The following is a 20,072-nucleotide window of genomic DNA, read 5'->3' on the forward strand; positions in this document are numbered from 1 at the left end:
GTCACGACAATGGCAGACCTGTTGCAACTAGCGCAAATTCACATTATTGCTGGTATGAAAAGTGTTGATGGGAAATATTTACAGCTGAGTATTTTGCTGTTTTTCTGTATTTTGCATTCTTGTGTTGTTTATTCATCAAGCCCCGGGTGAGTTTAGGGCATTAGGCTAAAAACCTTTCAGACCTCTTGGTCCAGCTATCAACCACCCACAACGTGGCTCTGGTAAATGACTTACTGAATGAGTGAATGCATAAACTAATATGTACGTTACACAAATCCCAGTCTCTCATTCGCAACAAAGGTCAAAGTTGGAAAGATTCATCTGAATGGTCCCTAAGTTTGAAGGAATGCCTTCAGACAGCCAGTAAGGGACTTCTGCTGGAGATAGAGCCTGGTGGGTGCTACTGTTGCAGCGGCTGTTCTGCACAAGAGATAAGTCCAGGTCAGGAATGTCTCTGATCCTGGGCCAAACAGGGACGGTTGGAGGAAGAGATAGAAGGATGTGAGGAGGCAGATAGTGATGGTAAGGAGGGAGGGATTGAATGACACAGAGGTAGAGGGTGAAACAGAGAGAAATGGGAAAGGAGTGATGAATGGATGAGAGCTGAGGGAGAGTGAAAGGGAAACAGGAGAATAACAGAGGCAAAGAAGATGGAAACAAAGGAGAGCACAGAATACAGATGGAAATGTAATCAGCAAAATGACTAACAAAATGGATGAAACAACACAAATGGTTATGTGCATCTGTGCAAGTATCTGTACACCTGTGTGAGTTCTGTGAATGTATCAGCATGTGGACAGCTTTTCTAAACACCTTCTTCTTTTTTAACCGGGGTGAAGAACTCTGTCAGCTCACAGACAGCCTCCTCCTTTTAATGGCAAAGCAACCGTGTCAATAGCCGTGACAGGGAGGGCTTTGTAATGTCTCTCTTAGTTCAGAGTATGGGATGTTATCAACTGCATTTGCTATCAATGCACCATCAAATGGACTTGTGGGCTGTGTCTGATCTGATCCAATCCATCATGCAGAGAGAGGGATTTAGATAAAGCCTGACTGCTGAGGCTAGCATCTGCCTGGACTGAGAAGTCTGTTTTGAAGCATTTTGTGTTTGTTTGTGTGTGGGTGTGATTTGGGACACTATCAGAGGGGTAATGCGTCAGCTGAACTGGAGGACCATGTATGTGAGTGTGTGCATGTGAGAATGTGTACAGGCATGAGTTTTTTTTCCCTAAGACATACCTGGGGATGGCCTTATGCAAATGTTTCAGGAGAGAGAGAGCGAACTGTGAGGGAAAGGAAAAAGGAGCAAGCTCATGTTGTTTACATGTGCTGGCTGCTTACATTTCAGTGGGTTTTTGCACCGTTGGACCATAAGGGTGTGTGCAACCATAAGTGTGTGTCCATGTGACAGTTATGACCAAGGACACCATGAGGGATAATGCAAAAGCCGAATATCCAAAGGGGATCAGCTGAGGTCAGTGGAGGTGATAGCACTGCAAAGCCAGCTTGGATTATCTTAACCGTCCCCACCAAATGTCACAGAACCCTGCGAAGCAAGTCAAAATGTGAAGTTCAAGCTTGTGAAAAGGAGAGCCAACGATGTTGAAACCTCACTGAAACCAGCTTAAAGAGCACCATTGCTTCAGAAGGGAAAACTAGTTCCAGTGGAAATGAACGTTAAACCCACTGGTGTTCAGCAGATTATCCAAAGCAACCAAGACATTGTTTCTGGAAACAAGATATTACAGACAAATATTCAATTTTTTCCCCCAGATAAAAATTCATTTACTTCAATTATACCAGGGAGGAGGCAGAAATCTCAGACTGATATCTATAAAATGAAGGTAGACAGACAGATACCACTAAACATAAATGAGAGAAATGTTATTTTTTAATTTAGGTGAACTACCTCTTTACAAACACCACATAAAAAAGTGAGAAAATGGAGTTTATCCAACCTGCTGATGACAACCAACCTCAAATGCACAGGGAGAAGAATGGCTATAAGTGCAAAGCCAGTGAGGAGTAATGAGAAGAGCAGCTTCACTCTGCTGCTGAGAGAGTAAATTAGCGTCTCGCCAAGTCGAAGCCGCCAAAAAACGAAGTGTAAACACAGTCTTTTAGCTCTCAAGAGGCAAAAGATGATTACCTCACAATTACGAGACCACAGAGGAGAGAGAAGCCCCATTGCCTCAGTGACGGAAAGAGAGATTACAGGGTGGCGGCAGTACTAATGATGATGGGGAAGGGAAAAATACTGCAGTTTATCCCAGAGGATACACAAAATTGCAGCAACTAGCAGAAATTTGTGGCACTTGGTTAAAGCATTGCCAATGCTCTTCAATATGAAAGATGAAGAGGGAATGCCTCATTTGTTGCATGTTGACTGCTGCTGAATTAAACTATCTTTTTTGTCAGAGCACTGAAACATCAGCATCCAGAGAGGCATTCAACAGGTTTCTATTTCAGTGAAGCAGCAATATGTTGCACATTTCACCTCTACATTCATATTTCTATTCTGTCTTTGTCTCTCTTTGGTCTTGAACACTTTTCATACACTGTTCACAGAAAGGTAAATTAAATGAAAGTAAGGGGACAGTGCAAAAACATAGACTGTAATGTGCTACAGAGCAGAGCTTAGCAGACATTCAATTATTTTACAGATTATCACAAAAAATATCTACAAGATTAAAAGTGGTGATTTCCTATGTTTACTAATGTATCTTCAAAAGAAAATAAAACTGTTGCCCAACACAGGATGTAAAATGGGTGATACTGTCAGCATTGAAGGGACAGTACACCCCTAAATCAAAAATACATATCTTCCTTTTCACCTGTAGTGCTATTTATCAGCTTGGATTGTTTCGGTGCAAGTTACCTAGTTCTGGAAATATCAGCTGTAGAGATGTCAGCCTTCTTTCCAATATAATGGAGCTAGATGGAATTCAGTTGTGCTCAAAGCCAAAAATATATGTGAAAAACTCAACAACAATGTCTCTTTCCAGGAATTATGACCCAGTTACTCAAGATAATCCACAGACCTTGCTGTGTGCAGTCTCATGTAGGAACTATTTTCTTTCTACCAAACTACACCCGCCAACAGTATCACTGTGCAGAAGGAATGTGTAAACATAAATGGCATCTTCCTCAGTTAAGCTGTAATGTTAGCTAGCTCAGTGGTGTTAGGTGAGCCAACAGCAGATGCACACTTCCCTCTGCACGGTGAGTTGGTTCCTATATTAATAGTTACTATTTCATTGTTTTGGCACTTTGAGCACCGCAAGCTGAATGCCATCTAGTTTCATTATATTCAAGAGAAGGCAGCAACTCTACGGCCTATATCTGCAGCACTCAGGAACTCACACCAAAATTTATAAATATAACAACAGGTAGGGGAAAATGTACATTTTTAATAACGGGTTGAACTATCCCTTTAAAAAGCATTTGCGGTCAAACAGAGGGCGGTGGGAGGACAGGGCTTGTAATTACTCTAAGTCACTTCAAGCACTGTCATACCCTGTTACAGTCATCACCTTTCATTCACCATGCCATTCACACCACACCTAACATATTAGCTCCATGCAAACATTGCTCAGTTCCAACTGCTTGCTTGTCATGCTTCAGCTGTTAAAAGGCTGCAAACGTCTACAATAGTCAACTATTTTAATCAGTTAATATCTCCTCTCCATCTACATACTGTAACCTATTCCTTCTACTCAGGTCATGCTTACCAAGCTGCCAACATCTGTAGGTTTTTAGACAATCCGACAACAAATGGCATCCAGATCAATACAATTATTACTCTTAGGTGGAGCAGCCCACCAGGCGAATGGGGAAATGCTGGTGCACATCATGAAGAACCTCTCAGTGGTACAACCAAGGACAAGTTAACCTGATCTCAGAGAGGAATGCAGACTGCACAACAGTACCCTCTGAGGGAGCTGAATTCCTCTGTATCCTCGCAGACACTCAGGCCCAGAACAAAGCCTTACCATCTGTTAATGAATTCCACGGCCAGCAGTGCTTGCTGCTGCGGGCAGGTAATTAGTTTGAACAGCGGGAAAGATCAAAGACAACACTTCCTGTCTTGCCCCCTGGTTGTGACCTCACAAGGGGAAGTCACAGATTTCACCGGGTGAGAGAAGGAAACAAACTGTATGAAGCTTGGCCAACAGGCACAAAATCATAGTCTAAGTAATTTTAGTTTGAATTGCAGCAACTTGCCCATTTGATAAAACAGAAAGTGGCTTATAAACAAAACAGCTTCGAGTTTCTGTCAATATTTACTTGTGTGCCACTAACTATAATTTGGTGATCTGAACATTAATGTGAGTCTTAAGGGTCACTTAATCTGTTAAAGATTGAGTCTAAATGTCCACTTAATCTGTTAAAGACGGCATCAAAGAAGAGGTTGAATTAGGCCACCATTTCACGGAAGAGTTAAGACTATCACATACTGAGGGTTATCATCATGTGCGCTGGAGCTTCCCTTCCTCTCACAGTGTCGGTTAAAGCCCTTATCTGACAAAGTGGAGTCCAAAGAGGACAGCCAGAGATAGCATATCTGTGTGTGTGTGTATGTGTGTCTGTGTATGTGCCAGTTTTATCTGATGATCCAAGTCACTACCCAGCCAAGCCCCGCAACATGGTGGCTGGTAATATCTCCATGCTGCCAACTGTGGTTACACGAACACAGAACAACATGGTCCCTGACTCTGATGATGATGCTTTGCCAAAGTTCCTTTAAGAAGATACAAGGACAATCACATCCACATGGACCAACTCTTCGGGATAATTCAGTCAGGTCCTCTCTCCAAATATCTAAAACAATAAATACTAGGGCTATGTATTATTGTACTGTAATCCCTTCCTCCATTCCCAAAATAATACATGAAATATTAAAAAAGTATTTTGTGGCACTGAGTCAAGAGTCACAGACATTTAGAGACTCTACGTCCGTGGGCTTGGCAGGTCTATTCTCCACATTGACTGAAGGATTAAAAGCCCATAGGATTTGGGTGGCCTTGATTTTAGAGTGCCGCTTAATTCTGCATGTAGCTCTCACAACATATTTCATTGTACATGAGGGATAATTGAAAAAGCCCCTGTCATGCCGAGCAAACAACTTATCCGAGTGTTTGAAGGGACAGTAAATGTGCCTCTTGCGTCACGCAAAACACTGGCTTGCTGAATGATGAGTCACCTCCATTAAGTTACGTCTTTGTCCCGAGATGCTCCATCAGTGGCACTTTAGTTGGCTTTGATAGAGAAATGTATCAATTATTAATCTACTCTGTCATTTCTTAGCTTCTTTATCGCATTCTATGTCACTGAAGGCCTTTTCAGATCTTGTCTGAATTCTTCCATAAATAATCAATCAGTCACATTATTCATATCAGTAGATGCCACCTGAGCTTGCAGAAAACAGACCAAACACCAATGGTTTGAGCTGGATCAAAGAGCATTTTTCTCTTCATACAACAGCAGCTTTAACACTTCAGCAAACGTACAAAAAAGCCTGAGGTCCGGAAAACCATCTCCAATCAAGCCAAAGCATCAAGGTACCATAAAAATTGATTTTAGATCAATTCTCTGTTCCTACCCTTCACAAAGGTCAACCTGTTCATCTCTGTCACCATAAAGTGCTGCTTGGGTTTCATTACCATTTACGTTTCACTTTTTCCACACCCTAACACTCTTAGCTCCAAGTTTGTTTGGCAGCAGCACCCCCTTCTTTCTGCCTCACTGTTTCATCTAGCCCGACTCTATCACATCTGTCAAGGCGCAGGGAAATGGTGATGTGTGCCTCCGCATGATGACAGAAAAGCTCTTCCTGGAATGGACCACACTCCATGCCTGACACGTGGACGTCCCTTTCCTTATTCCACTCTCCCGGCATTCCAAGTGGAATACATCACCTGCACATGTCTGCCAAGGACAAGACATACATCATCCTGTCAGGACATGAGAGAGAGGGAGCATAGCAAGCAAATGGTGCTGCCCTCTGTCCCAAACACGTAGCCTCCGAAGAGAGTGAAAGTGCAGCTAAAACCCATTCAAGCAAATAAAGCATATTTGAATTTGAATCAGGGAAAGAGTGAAAGAGAGAGAGGCCACTCAAGTACATGCTCAAGTACACAAGACTAAAACGACTACCTATAATTTCACAAGTTACCAGGTACTTCTTAAATTAGGCCGCACCAGGTTACACCAAGTCAGCTACTTCACAGACACTAGTCGTAATTACTGAATAATGGTATGTGAACATTGATGGTAACACCCTCTGCTCACCCTCGGCCTCCCTCTCTATAAATCCTGGCATTGAAAAATGGGATGGCAATCAACTGAGAGGGGGGTAGACTGCATGCTGCTGGGAAACAGTTTACTTTTGATAGTTTTCAAGATTACGCATACATCCACACCACACATTAACACACTCTAAAAGAAGGCAAATAAGTATTTAACACAGGATACCTACATCCATACAAGTCCTTAGGTTTACTTACAGCTGATCAACATCTGAAACATCTAAAAATCTGATTATTGTTTACATTTCAGACATTTCAGCTGACATTCAATTATCCATTCTCCTCTCTACAAATGAAAGTGACAGGACAGACGGTGAGGACATTCTGCACAGGTCGCCAGCTTGACTCAAACCAGTGATGTTGTGGGTAAACAGGATGAGCTTTAAATCAATAGGTCAGCTCCACATGCCTCTGGCTTTACGCAGAAGTCAGAGTCAGCTGAGTTATCTTCGCTTGACACGACACTGTCATGAAGAATAACAGTGCCAGCCATGAAACAGCGTGGCTGCTCAGTTATCCACTTTCCTGCATTGGTTTCCATGGCTATAACTTACTATGAGCTCTCTAAATATGAGTAGTTTGTAATTCCTTGGCTCTATAGGAAACTGTGCAGCATCCATCCAGTTTAGCCCTTCACTTCCTTACACAAAGCTATGCACCATTAGACATATAGGGTAAATAAATCTCCTGAGTATTCATCAACCAGCTGCACTGTGCACGTCTTCTGGTTGACATAATTTATGTAGTTTAGTTTGCTCTTATAAGAGTCTTTCAAACATCCCACTATCATCTAACTATTTAAAATTCACCCACAAAGAAGCCATTCACCAAGAAGACATATCACATATTATGATAATACATTGATACTACACAAAAACTAGGTGGAATTTTTGCAGAGGTAAAGCAGATTAGCTCAGCGCATCACACTGACATACATTTTCTGCTCTACTGTCTATCATCATTATGAAAAGATGAACATCCGCAGATCAAAATAAGAAAGGTGCTCCCAATCACAGCATTCAGAAGAGCTCATCTCAACTCGCTGATTGTGCCAGCATTTTCCTCTATGGGATTCAACCTGTTTACAGCCTTGGAGACAAGTTAAACTGACAACACAATGTAGTGGAGATACACATATAGCAAAGCAGTGCTGCTTGTGTGATAGGCCACAATACATTATATCCTGATACAAAGCTTATCGACAATAGATGCCTGTATGTAGCTAATCTTGTCTTCATTGTAAAGATCAATGTAAGAGAGAAAATAACATTAATCAGTGGAAGTGACTGACAGTAAGCGCCAATAGAGATCGAGACCAAGCTGAGAAACTAATGCAACCTCATGAAACAGTATTAGGGACTTGAGTTTACTCAGCAAAAACAGTTGCTGCTGGGCCCTCCTGTATAGAGTCACTGTGTCGTTATCTCAAGGTTTCCCTCTTGCTCCATGACCTGCACTTTCACTTTCATACAGAAAATGGCCCAACACAGCACATCTGACACAGTGTTTAAAACACTGACCATTCTAAATGACAGTGTGGTCATGTAGATACAGAGTAAACATATAATCTGTGCGGAGAGGTTTTGTGGTTTACCATCCTCCTTCACGACCTGCTGTATCATTCAGCTCTTTCCAGCAGGGCAGACTGTCAATGGTTTACTGGCAGAGCTGAGTTATAAAGGATGGCAACTGAAAGGGCCTTCCAGAAAAAGGGATCTTCTCATAAAGTGAAGTCAAAGAATTAACTATTACATCGCACTTTTGCAATAAAGTCAGCCAAGCAACAGGGTAAACTGTAAACAATTTGTCCACCTCAACACAGGAAGCAACACCATACAGGCCCAGACACACCAAACTGATATCTGATAACTGATATCAAAGAACTAGTGGCAACGAAGACTGACTGACTGTTGCTTCACCTCGCGTCATCTGTGTCTCAGCCAAACAGTTGCACTTGAACATACTGCAAAGCCTACAGCCAACAAGCACATACTTTCTGTGCCTACGTGAGAGGAAATAACTCCTTACCAGCAAGCAGCGGTACTCTGATTTGTCATTCAAAAAGGAACACCAGAAGACTGACAGTACAGATTCAGGATGCTAATTAGCCACTTAGCACATTAACAACACAACTCAATGTTGAAAGACAAAAACACATACAGTTATAAACAGTTTTCGTTAAAGAGCTTGATGGCTAAAAAAAACAATCTTAGCTAAAATAAAATTTGTCATGCTCTTGACTTAAGTTGTTTGTTTGCTTTCCTCACTTGCATTTTTCTTCACATGTACTGAGCTTAACTGCCAATCAGTTACTTCAAGCTTATTCAACTAAGTAAATCGGCTTTTAAAAAAAAAAAAAAGCTGACAGGGGCTGACTAGTGCCAACGGCCTCTTTCGACCCCTTTATTGCACAGAAGCTCTGTGGTCTATTAGCCTACCTAAATAAATAACATAATGTAAACCATGCAGATGGAAATAAACACATGAATAAAAGACTCTATACCCCAACCACAAACCTAAGCAATTGCTTATTTTGCAATTCCACAACTCAGTGATTCACAAACATCTCCCACAAGATTGCTACTTTTCAGTCTAGCCAGGGGCAGCTAAAGGGCCATGACACATCAAGCCAACTGTTGCCCGCTGGGCACCACAGGGCTGCCGTTTTGTGACTGTGGCAAAACATGGCCTGCAGTTTTTGCAATGTGTATGGTGGGGGAAAATGAATCAGTAGCTGAGGCTGTCAGTAAAAGGGTTTTCTGGCTCACTTTTTTTAGCATCTCCTGAATCCAACATGTCACTCTTTCAGTGCAATTTCATTTCATGTTTTGCCTGACCTCTTGTCCTCTTTACCAAGCAAATGACAGCAGGCTAAAAACTCCAATGCAACACAAACCCTTGTGAAACAGTGTCGTTTGTAACTGCATGTCTGAGAGATCCAATAAAATAGAGAATAGAGCAAGACCACTTAAACTGACTGTAGCGACTACAAAATGCTTCGCTGGGTTGATGTTTTTACTTCTGTGACTGGAATACAAATACAGACTTCCCCCTTACTATCTTCTCTCATACAGTATATGCCCAGAATGCACCTGCATGTAGGTTGTCATCTGGCCACTCACTCCTGTGTTTGCGTTGTGTTCAACATCTGAAGCAATCTGAAGAAGCAATCTGGTGAACTAGGAAATAATCAGCTACTCAGAAAAAAAGTTAAGCTACAATGCAAACAGTAGACTGTGTGAAAAAAAGGCATTTAAAGTTAATGTGCAGGAACTCAGAGATCGACCATCCTCCCCCAACGATTATCGTTTTCCCCAAGCTCTGTAAAGCCTGCATCAAGTTGGCTGGGAGCCCTCTTGCCAGGGGCTTTGGCCAATACTGAGGATTAAAACCCTGCAAGTCTATAAATACACCTAGCAGACCAACGTCAGCACCCAGCCAGCTATTGCACTCACCTCTCAATGCTGGATGGCTGGCATGGGTTTTTACTCTTTTTGCTTTTCTCTTGCTTTAACTTTCTCCCTCTGTCTTTCACTTTCTCAGAGTCTCGCTGTTCTCTTTTTGTGTTCCTATTTTTCCCTCCAACTCATTCTCTCAGTTTGTCTCCCACTCTTCTCTCACACTATCCATCTCGTACTCTCTCGCTTGGCAGGGCCTCTTAATTGGAAACAAGCTGTGAGAGGGCTTTCAGTTTGAGGTTAAAATTGCATCTGACCTGCCTCCTGCTGTAGCTTTTCTTCTCTCCTTTGGCTGTAATACAGGCTTGTACACAGTGGCTGACGAGTGCAGATGTCTGAAGGACAGAGTGTGGTGAATAAGGAAGCAAAAGTTGACTCTACCCACTGGCTGGAAACAGCAGGGACATGACAGGTAAACAAGAAAAACGGAGACATGCTGTAGTATACTTCCAAGCAACACAAATATGTGGAATGTGACTTGACATTTTTAACCCACCAACAACATGCCCCATCAGTCCAGACATTTTAAATAGGAAATGTGAATCAGAACCAGGAGGAAGCTTAGAGACACGAATACATCATACCAAATGAAGACTTTTACAAGGCCAAATGTGGGAGCTTTTCATAATGCAAGAATACAACCCTTGACTCTTCCCTCTGTTTGTAACATGCAGAGAGTCTACAACATGTGTACAATAAATATTCATTGCAGCAGTAAAGCTGGGCATGCACTGTAGGATGTGAGCTCATTTTATAAATGTTGTTTATTCCAACTCCTACTGTACACGTAGAGCTCACAGTTTAGGTGCACACACAGTATGGTCCAATCGTCAAGCCACAACCCGAGTGCTCACATTGTATGTGCAAAATAAGACAGTAAAATAGCCCACTGGCCGCCAGCAGACTGTTCTGGTTATTGACAATTGACAATAGAAATATGTTTGAAAGCTCAGAGGCAGATGGACGTTTGTCTGCTAGCAAAGGTCTGCAACATTACACCCGAGTGGTTCACAATACGGTATTATTATCAATGTTTCTCTCATTTGTATTGGTCATGAGTATGCTGATGGCACAGCTCGACCAATCTGACCTTCATATTGTCCATCCACATGACATGTCATGTCGTCATGGCACTTTTAGACGTTTGCCACTCTGCTCAGGCACAGTGAGGAAAAAGACACTAACCTTGGGCAATCAACTCATGTCTTTGATTCAGCCAACCAAAATTCCAGACATGGCAGAAATTCATCTGAAGGTTTGAACAGCCAGTCAGGAGCAGTAGATCAGGCCATGATAGGTCTTTGCTCACTATTGTACACTGCGCAGCAACAACGCCCATCGAAGCTGAAATTTGACCCAACTCTACAATAAGTCCTGCAGCTCCAAAATCAGGTCAGAAATGGGCTCAAATCTTACAGTGTATGAGGTACAACAATGCTAAAAAAAAAACTTCCTTTACTGTAGAGACCTAAGGTAACTAGAGGAGGCCAATTCCTATAACCAGAAACTAAACCATCCACAAGCAGGAATAAGTTACAGAATGTAGTAAGTTAACTTAGCTGTGAAAAGACCGTGGGATCTAAAATTGGAAGAAAGAGCTTATAAATACTATACACTCGTAAAAATACACTAAAATTGCTACTAAAACAATACAATCAGACAGAGTACCATGCAATGCAGCGTCAAAATACAATGAATTGTTCCTTCAAACAGGCCACACAGTGCATCAAAAACCCATATACATTCCAAACCAGCATCTGGAGGATGAAGTCTGAACTATTACACAAAAATGACACGGCCATTACATGGTAATTATAGTGAGAGGCTGCATTCAGTCTGTCACAACTTCCTTGTTGTCAGTGGGAGAGGATAAGAGGGATTTATTCTACAAAGGGCTGCAGCCAGGCACAGAAACTATTACTTCCACCCAGTTAGACCACAGACTGTACTGTCTGACCCATAGGGCTGTATAACAGGACAGTGCAACTCACCCACAATTAGAGTTGTTCCGATACCGATGCCAGTATACGGTAAAGATACCACTACTGGAAATGCCTCTGATAATGTCTAAAATGCTTGATTGGGTGTTGGCAAGTACTTAAGTACAGTACAGGCCAAAAGTTTGGACACACCTTCTCATTCAATGCGTTTTCTTTATTTTCATGACTATTTACATTGTAGATTCTCACTGAAGGCATCAAAACTATGAATGAACACATGTGGAGTTATGTACTTAACAAAAAAAGGTGAAATAACTGAAAACATGTTTTATATTCTAGTTTCTTCAAAATAGCCACCCTTTGCTCTGATTACTGCTTTGCACACTCTTGGCATTCTCTCCATGAGCTTCAAGAGGTAGTCACCTGAAATGGTTTTCCAACAGTCTTGAAGGAGTTCCCAGAGGTGTTTAGCACTTGTTGGCCCCTTTGCCTTCACTCTGCGGTCCAGCTCACCCCAAACCATCTGGATTGGGTTCAGGTCCGGTGACTGTGGAGGCCAGGTCATCTGCCGCAGCACTCCATCACTCTCCTTCTTGGTCAAATAGCCCTTACACAGCCTGGAGGTGTGTTTGGGGTCATTGTCCTGTTGAAAAATAAATGATCGTCCAGCTAAACGCAAACCGGATGGGATGGCATGTCGCTGCAGGATGCTGTGGTAGCCATGCTGGTTCAGTGTGCCTTCAATTTTGAATAAATCCCCAACAGTGTCACCAGCAAAACACCCCCACACCATCACACCTCCTCCTCCATGCTTCACAGTGGGAACCAGGCATGTGGAATCCATCCGTTCACCTTTTCTGCATCTCACAAAGACACGGCGGTTGGAACCAAAGATTTCAAATTTGGACTAATCAGACCAAAGCACAGATTTCCACTGGTCTAATGTCCATTCCTTGTGTTTCTTGGCCCAAACAAATCTCTTCTGCTTGTTGCCTCTCCTTAGCAGTGGTTTCCTAGCAGCTATTTGACCATGAAGGCCTGATTCGCACAGTCTCCTCTTAACAGTTGTTTTAGAGATGGGTCTGCTGCTAGAACTCTGTGTGGCATTCATCTGGTCTCTGATCTGAGCTGCTGTTAACTTGCCATTTCTGAGGCTGGTGACTCGGATGAACTTATCCTCAGAAGCAGAGGTGACTCTTGGTCTTCCTTTCCTGGGTCGGTCCTCATGTGTGCCAGTTTCGTTGTAGCGCTTGATGGTTTTTGCGACTCCACTTGGGGACACATTTAAAGTTTTTGCAATTTTCCGGACTGACTGACCTTCATTTCTTAAAGTAATGATGGCCACTCGTTTTTCTTTAGTTAGCTGATTGGTTCTTGCCATAATATGAATTTTAACAGTTGTCCAATAGGGCTGTCGACTGTGTATTAACCTGACTTCTGCACAACACAACTGATGGTCCCAACCCCATTGATAAAGCAAGAAATTCCACTAATTAACCCTGATAAGGCACACCTGTGAAGTGGAAACCATTTCAGGTGACTACCTCTTGAAGCTCATGGAGAGAATGCCAAGAGTGTGCAAAGCAGTAATCAGAGCAAAGGGTGGCTATTTTGAAGAAACGAGAATATAAAACATGTTTTCAGTTATTTCACCTTTTTTTGTTAAGTACATAACTCCACATGTGTTCATTCATAGTTTTGATGCCTTCAGTGAGAATCTACAATGTAAATAGTCATGAAAATAAAGAAAACGCATTGAATGAGAAGGTGTGTCCAAACTTTTGGCCTGTACTGTATATGCAAGTCAATACCACAGCATTTATTAATTAACTTTAAAGTCAGTTTTCTCTGAAGTCAATTCTCCTTTGCTGCTCTAGAACAGTAGCCCACACAGCATGCTGCACTGTGCAGCCACTTGCAACCAAAGTTTTACAGCACTGAAGAAGAATTGATATCTGGTAAATGTTGCACATTCGCTGTAAACAAAGGCAATATTTTACACTGGATAAAACAAAGTTCTATGGCCCTCATTGTCTGTTTGTATTTGTTCATGTTTTACAAAGAATTCTACCTGAATCATGCCATGCAACAATGATAGCTACAATTTCACATCCATACAGGGTTAGTAGTACACAGCTGTTACATTTTATTTAACGTGGTGATATCAAATCAGTAATTGCTATTAGCCAATACACAAGTTCAGGTATCGGAATCCGGAAGGAAAAAATAGTCCCAGAACATCATCACAATTATAGACATCAACCTGGATAGAGAGCTCAGTACTACCGACAGTATATTTGCAAAATCTCAGCAAAATCCTAAGATTTTTTTTTTTTTTATCTCTGCTTTGTGTAAGTGAGATGATGTTGTGTGGAGTAAGCATAAATTCAGTACACCTATAGCTGTTTCAATATATGACATGTTTACAAATTAGCTTATGTCTTAACCCGAGTCTAAATCTGTCTTCCTAACGAAGAGCTGCTCAATCAGGGAGATATTTTTAAGACCTCAGCCCATTTAATATCTTCCCGATTTGCAGCATGCTACAAACAGCTTGCTCCAACTACTGTGTTGTTTACAGCATAAGTCAGAGACACTTTTCATTTGGAGAGTTGAAAGTCGACCCAAAAACAAATATTGATCTCCTTGGCAACTACCTTCCTTGACTACTGTCCCACCCACATCTTTGGCCCCTCTGAGTCTCACCCCTTTGGAAAGCGCTGTACAGCTGGGTGCCAGGCCAGCGATGTAGCGCAGGTCTGGGTATGATTACTGACTGAAAATAATTTGGCTTTTGGGGACTGATGAATCAGTCCTGTCAGATGTAATGTTAACCATTTGGATTTCCCCCTCAAAAAGGCCAAACCCCACCCAAATTGTACTCCAAACAGACTCAATAAAAACCTCATTGTACTGATAGGATTTTTATGGTCCACTGTGCTGGTGACTAAAGCCAAGAAAGCAACTAAATAATAAAGCCCGCATCGTGGGAGATTCAGGAAAATTACTCTAAGAAGTGCACACAATATGGACAGATGCAACCATAACACAGTGCCATACACCTTCTCAATGATAATTTACACTGATTATACCTGGTATTATGGGACCAGCCACATCTGGACCATCCTAGTATTACACTTCACAACAGAAAAAATGATCTGAAGAGATGATTAATAGCTCATATATAATTGCCATCAAACTGTGCATAGACAATCACGTCAAGTGAAGTATTGAAATTCAGAATCTGATGCTTAAGATTTTATTTTAATAGACAACGATGATTCCAACCTATCACAAACTTTAAAAACAACAAGAGGCATGAAACCAAAGTCCACTGTAGGTAAAATGTGAGTGTGGGCTCTTGCTGCACACACACAAACATTAAAAAGATAGTAAACTGCAAAAGAGGAGTCCCAATAGCCTCAAACTGTGTTCTGTAAAATCACTGTACACTGCAAGATGTTTTTGCCAGATCCGGTCCAAACAAACTTCTCATAAAAAATGTATAATATCTGGCTGAGAGATGCACTTTTCACTTTGCCTCTTTTATGTGCAACCCATGGAAAATGTGTCTGTTATGAAAACTTTGAAATTTCAATGCTGACTTTGTAGTGAGTATCTACTCATCTTTATGATATCTATACACTGCCTTGTTTGTGTATGAAAATGGAACATAATGTGAGTAAGATCTGACCATGGAGTGAACCCACCTGTAAGTCCATATGTTGCAGCATGATAAAAGTCACAATTAAAAAAGACAGGCACAGACGACGAGACAGTCAAGTTTTCTATTTGAAACTGTAATCAATGCTTGTCATTTAAGTGCAAGAACTTTTTGTAAGCTTGTTAGTTTAAGTGACATACATAGTTTGACGATTCTTAGGGCTCTACCAGCAAGAGGAGAAGGTAAGGTAGGGATCCGTAAATTAATTTCATTTAATTTAACAGTCATTCTGCAGTGGACTGGAGATGGAGCCAAAGCCTTTTGACTGATAGTGATGTGGCTTACTGAGGATGTACTGACTGAGAACCACTGAACATACTGTAGCCATGCAATGGAGCTAAGCCAGCGAGGGCTAGAGAGATACCCAAAGCCTGTTTCTCCCCCAATGCTACTTAATGACAGGAGGATTAATTTTTCCTTTGGGTTATGGCTCTGATGCCACCCATCTCACTGTGTGAAATTGCTCCCTGGCAGCGCTTGGCAGCAAGCAGCGAGCTGGCAGAAAGAGGCAGAGAGAGCGAGCAGATAGCTCATGTCTTAAGAGTGATATGGAGAATGTTATTCTGCTGAGCCAACGAATGTACCTCATAAGCTGATACCTACACAGGCAGACACAAAGATGAGAATCCTCCGAGGATCAGTGCTAAGCAAACACATCAGACATCATGATATGAAAACATATCAGACACAGGTAATGATCTGGGGACACAAAGAAAACACCTCATTCTCACCGTGATACATGTTGCAGCCAGATTCCATAGCAGAACCCTTTATATACTTTGAAGTTGTCTTTTAATAAAACTGAGCAACTGACAACATGGTAAAGAGTTGACATAGGGGTCAATCACAACAGGCCCCAACAACGGAGGGGTCACGCAGGACACGGGTTGGGGCCAGGGCATTCCTGGCTGATGCAGTTGGGTTTGTCTGGGAAATGACTGAGCAAACAGGGGCCAGAGTGGCTTCCCCTTACTGGCACCAGCGCATTGTCCCCACTAATCCACTCCAAAGAGCCACAGTCAAACACCCAGCGCCATACAGTCACCAGTAACAACACAGCACAGTCTGTGGGGACATGAAATGAATCCCACTGGCCAAAGCAGGGAGACAGACGCCAGTTTGCTCATCAGATTTGGGCACAGAAAACAGTATGGCTTAACTGTAGGACTGGGTGATGATCACAGAGCAACTTTTTAAGGCAATGGTGCTGTGCAACATTGCCTTCTGCAGGAATGAGGACAAGTTACAGGGACTGTATTACTGAGCATTATATAACTTTTCAGCCCGTTAGAGATGTAGCAAAGTCGACCATTTACTCGTCCATAAAAAAAGTATCTGTGTGCATCATGATGACTGGTAGCTGCGTGTATGCATTTCTGTATTGACAACTTCTGTCAGAGAGGATCAGGACTCATAATACACTGACAGGCAGAAAGGTGGAAATGCCGAGAGCAAGAGAAACAGATTTATCCACTGCTGAATAGCTGGCTGTAGACAGATGGAGATATCAACTGAATTGCATTAATACAGTGGCTCTTGTGGCTGACATTAAAGCAAATCTACTTATCTGTGCCTTGTGATGTGTAATTCAGTAAACAAAGTCATATGATACGGGGACAATTTAAAAGCAACAAATCGTTGTTGTCCACCAAAGTGGTGTTTCTGTTACTGTTGAGTAAATCAGACGTGCAACATGAGGAGGAATTTAATTAAGGTAAAGTGAAACATAGACAGAAAGACCAGTCAGACCAACCTGCATTTGAAAATACTCTCATACTGCCTATGTGCCTGGCATCCCAGACTTAAGGCCTTATGTTATATAGCACTAAACAAAAACAGGGAAGGAAAATTCAACAGCATGGCAACTATAGATGATCTGAAAGCTGAAAAATATATCCCAGTGTCATGGATGGGTGTTGTAGGAAAGTGGACCTGATCAGACCCAAGCCACTTTATTATACCACTATGTGAGTTGACTTTACTATACAAATGTTACAGAGCCCATCTCGGAAATTGAAGGTTCAATCCATGGAGGAAACAGATGTTCTGTCAAAATGTCTATGACATTTAACACTTACCTTCTCATTATCAGAGAGAGTAGCTTACAGTGTGAGCTATAGTAGTACAACATAATGTAAAGAACTGTCAAAACATTAGGATAGCATTACAAAACAGACTAGGAGAAAAAACAGCAAGTGTATGGTGTGAATTAAGTAGAACTGAGTCACTTTAGCTGTAAAGTTAACAACTGGATGGTACTTACTTGTCATACTCTGCATTGTCTTTATCACAGCGCGCATCTTTGTGCTTCTGCCAGTCCTTCCCATGCTTACAGGTTGTGAGGAGGACCACATCCTCTGAGTTATGAACATGATATAAAGCGTTCCTTGTGTCTGAACCTATTCCAGTTAGGTACCTCTTCCCCTTAAAAACAAGCATGTACTTCCTATAAGGGGGGATGGTGTTATGTTTCAGGTAACCCCTTTCCCCTCCTGTCCTTGGGTGGTCTTTAGAGAAAAGAGGGATAGAAACGTCAAAGTTGGGCCTAAAGTTCTCAGTGCTGATGCTGGCCTTGGCCAACATGGCGAGGCCGATATCAAAGCCAAGATCTTCTGTGTAGTCTGGCCAGGTGCCAGAGTACAAGTTAAAGATGATGTGGTTTTTGCCCCCATTCCACAGATGAAGGCTCTGGACTTTTGCTTTCAAGTTGTGCACATACTGGGGTGAAAGCTGGTCCCGGTCCAGTGTGTCCAAACTCAGGACAAACAGGCATGCCTGTCCTGGGTCGGGTGTGTAGAACATGGATCCTTCAATAGAGGACAAGATGTTCTGATAGCTCTCTGACATCTTCTCCCCTTTCTGCTGGGGGTAGACGTAAACTTTGAACCCATTCTTCCTACAAAGGGAGAAATCAAAGCAGGAGTCCATTCTGCAGCGTTTTCCAGTGTAAACGCCTGAGTTGGCGTCCCTCTTCTGTCTTGGAGATATGTGTTCATTGTGATTATCAGTCCGGTCTTGCTCCCAGGGGCTGAAAGGCTGCAGGGGCCCCGGGAAGCGACGCCACCGCGCCCCGGGGTGATAACCGGTGAGGCTGCGGTCATCACGCCGGCTGGGACCCCGTCTGGATAGCGGGACTTGTATCCCCCCAAAACAAAACAACAGAATGAGACACGCGCCGGCGGAGAACAGAGTTAAGTACCGTTTTTTGGCCTGCATGTGTCCTACGATCTGGGATAAGATGTCTGGCGATAAATCCAAGAAGTCCCCAAGTTTTGGCTTCACCACCTCCTGCGGGAACGCTCCGCCATCTTCCCCCGGGCTGCAAGGGCTGTGCGCTCACGTCTCCCACCTTCTGCTTCAGATACCTTTCGCAAGTCCGGGAACTGATCCAAAGCATGTGGGCGATTTATAATGTTCATCCACCTCGCCTCCTCGTCAATAGTTGTGTCGACTATCAGTTTCTACTGCACAACAGGGACCCGATCCACTTAGAAACGGGGATCTAACGTTAAAGTGGCACCCCTTTGTATACCCTCATCTATACGGTGCTCAAACGCTCATTTTCACCACACAGTGCTCATGTTTAGCTAACTAGACCCAAACTGCCACTAATAACATGGCACACAATGAGTACAAACTTGGGTAACGTTGCAGCAGCAGTGTGTGCCAGACTTGTTGCCTGGACTGTTAACTATTGTCCCTTCTGGAAATTAGCAACCAAGCGGGCAAGACGTTGCCACAGTTCTTTCACTCAACGTACAGGAAGATAAACGTAACGTTACCATTATAACCCTTTGCTAAATCTATACAGCGAAGTTGCCCATCCGATTTGGCTAGCTAGCAAGCTAATAGACTGGCTAGTTTCTGAAAACATTCACAGTTAGCTTGTTAGCTAAGCGGCTGCATCAAAGTAGCTTTAACGCTGGTTGGAAGTAAAGACAGCCAGGCAGTCTGCCTCCCTCCTCTCAAAACAACGTCTCTTCATTCGTCCACAACTTGTCCTTCGCTCTTCCCACGAAGCCGACGAGCTAATTTCTCCGTGAATTTCTCCAGTCGCGTGAAGTGTCCAAGTGGCGGCTCACACACACACAAAAACAAGAGGTGCTGTGAAGACTGCAAGCCAAGCAAAGGAGCAGGACGGTAGTCCCACCAGAACGACTGCTGCTGATGATGTGACGTGCGTCCACGGCGCACGATGCGTTGCCATTGGCTCGTGTCACATCCGAGGCGGGCGGGGCTTCCAGTGCACCCATTCACATCCAGAGAGAAGAGAGGCGCACAGTGAAAGCAGGAAGAGCAAGACACTTCGCTGATTACCACAGTGACTTCACAGCTGAGATTTATGGTTTACCCATTTAATAATACCAGGCCATGTGAGAAATTAAGAGATATTCTTTAATGCAGGTTTTTTGGCAGTCCATTATAATGTTAGTAGGCTTTTACTTTTTTTTGTAAGTAGCCTATAAAATAACTATTACAGTACAGTAAAATGCATAAGAATCTTACCTCAAGGTCCATTTAAATAGTTTAGCTGCTCTGGAGCATCTCGGCAGATGGAGTTTGCCCAGTTGTCATGAAAACTGTAAGTGTAAAATATTCATTTATTTATTTATTTTAACACGTCCTCTTTTTAGGACTTTTC

General features: G+C 42.6%; 1 protein-coding gene across 1 annotated transcript in view; it reads right to left on the reverse strand.

The window, feature by feature from the left end:
* Window positions 1-19,592, reverse strand: part of LOC117265950 (exostosin-1a-like) — a 43,435-nt gene extending 23,843 nt beyond the window's left edge. The window contains exon 1 of the mRNA XM_033640790.2: window positions 17,694-19,592. Within this exon, the coding sequence (XP_033496681.1) occupies window positions 17,694-18,646 (953 nt within the window). The 5' untranslated portion in view covers window positions 18,647-19,592. The remainder of the gene's footprint in view (window positions 1-17,693) is intronic.
* Between the last annotated feature and the right edge of the window lie 480 nt (window positions 19,593-20,072).

The sequence above is a fragment of the Epinephelus lanceolatus genome, chromosome 10 (genome assembly GCF_041903045.1).
Source record: "Epinephelus lanceolatus isolate andai-2023 chromosome 10, ASM4190304v1, whole genome shotgun sequence".
In the NCBI taxonomy this organism is placed as follows: Eukaryota; Metazoa; Chordata; class Actinopteri; order Perciformes; family Serranidae; genus Epinephelus; species Epinephelus lanceolatus.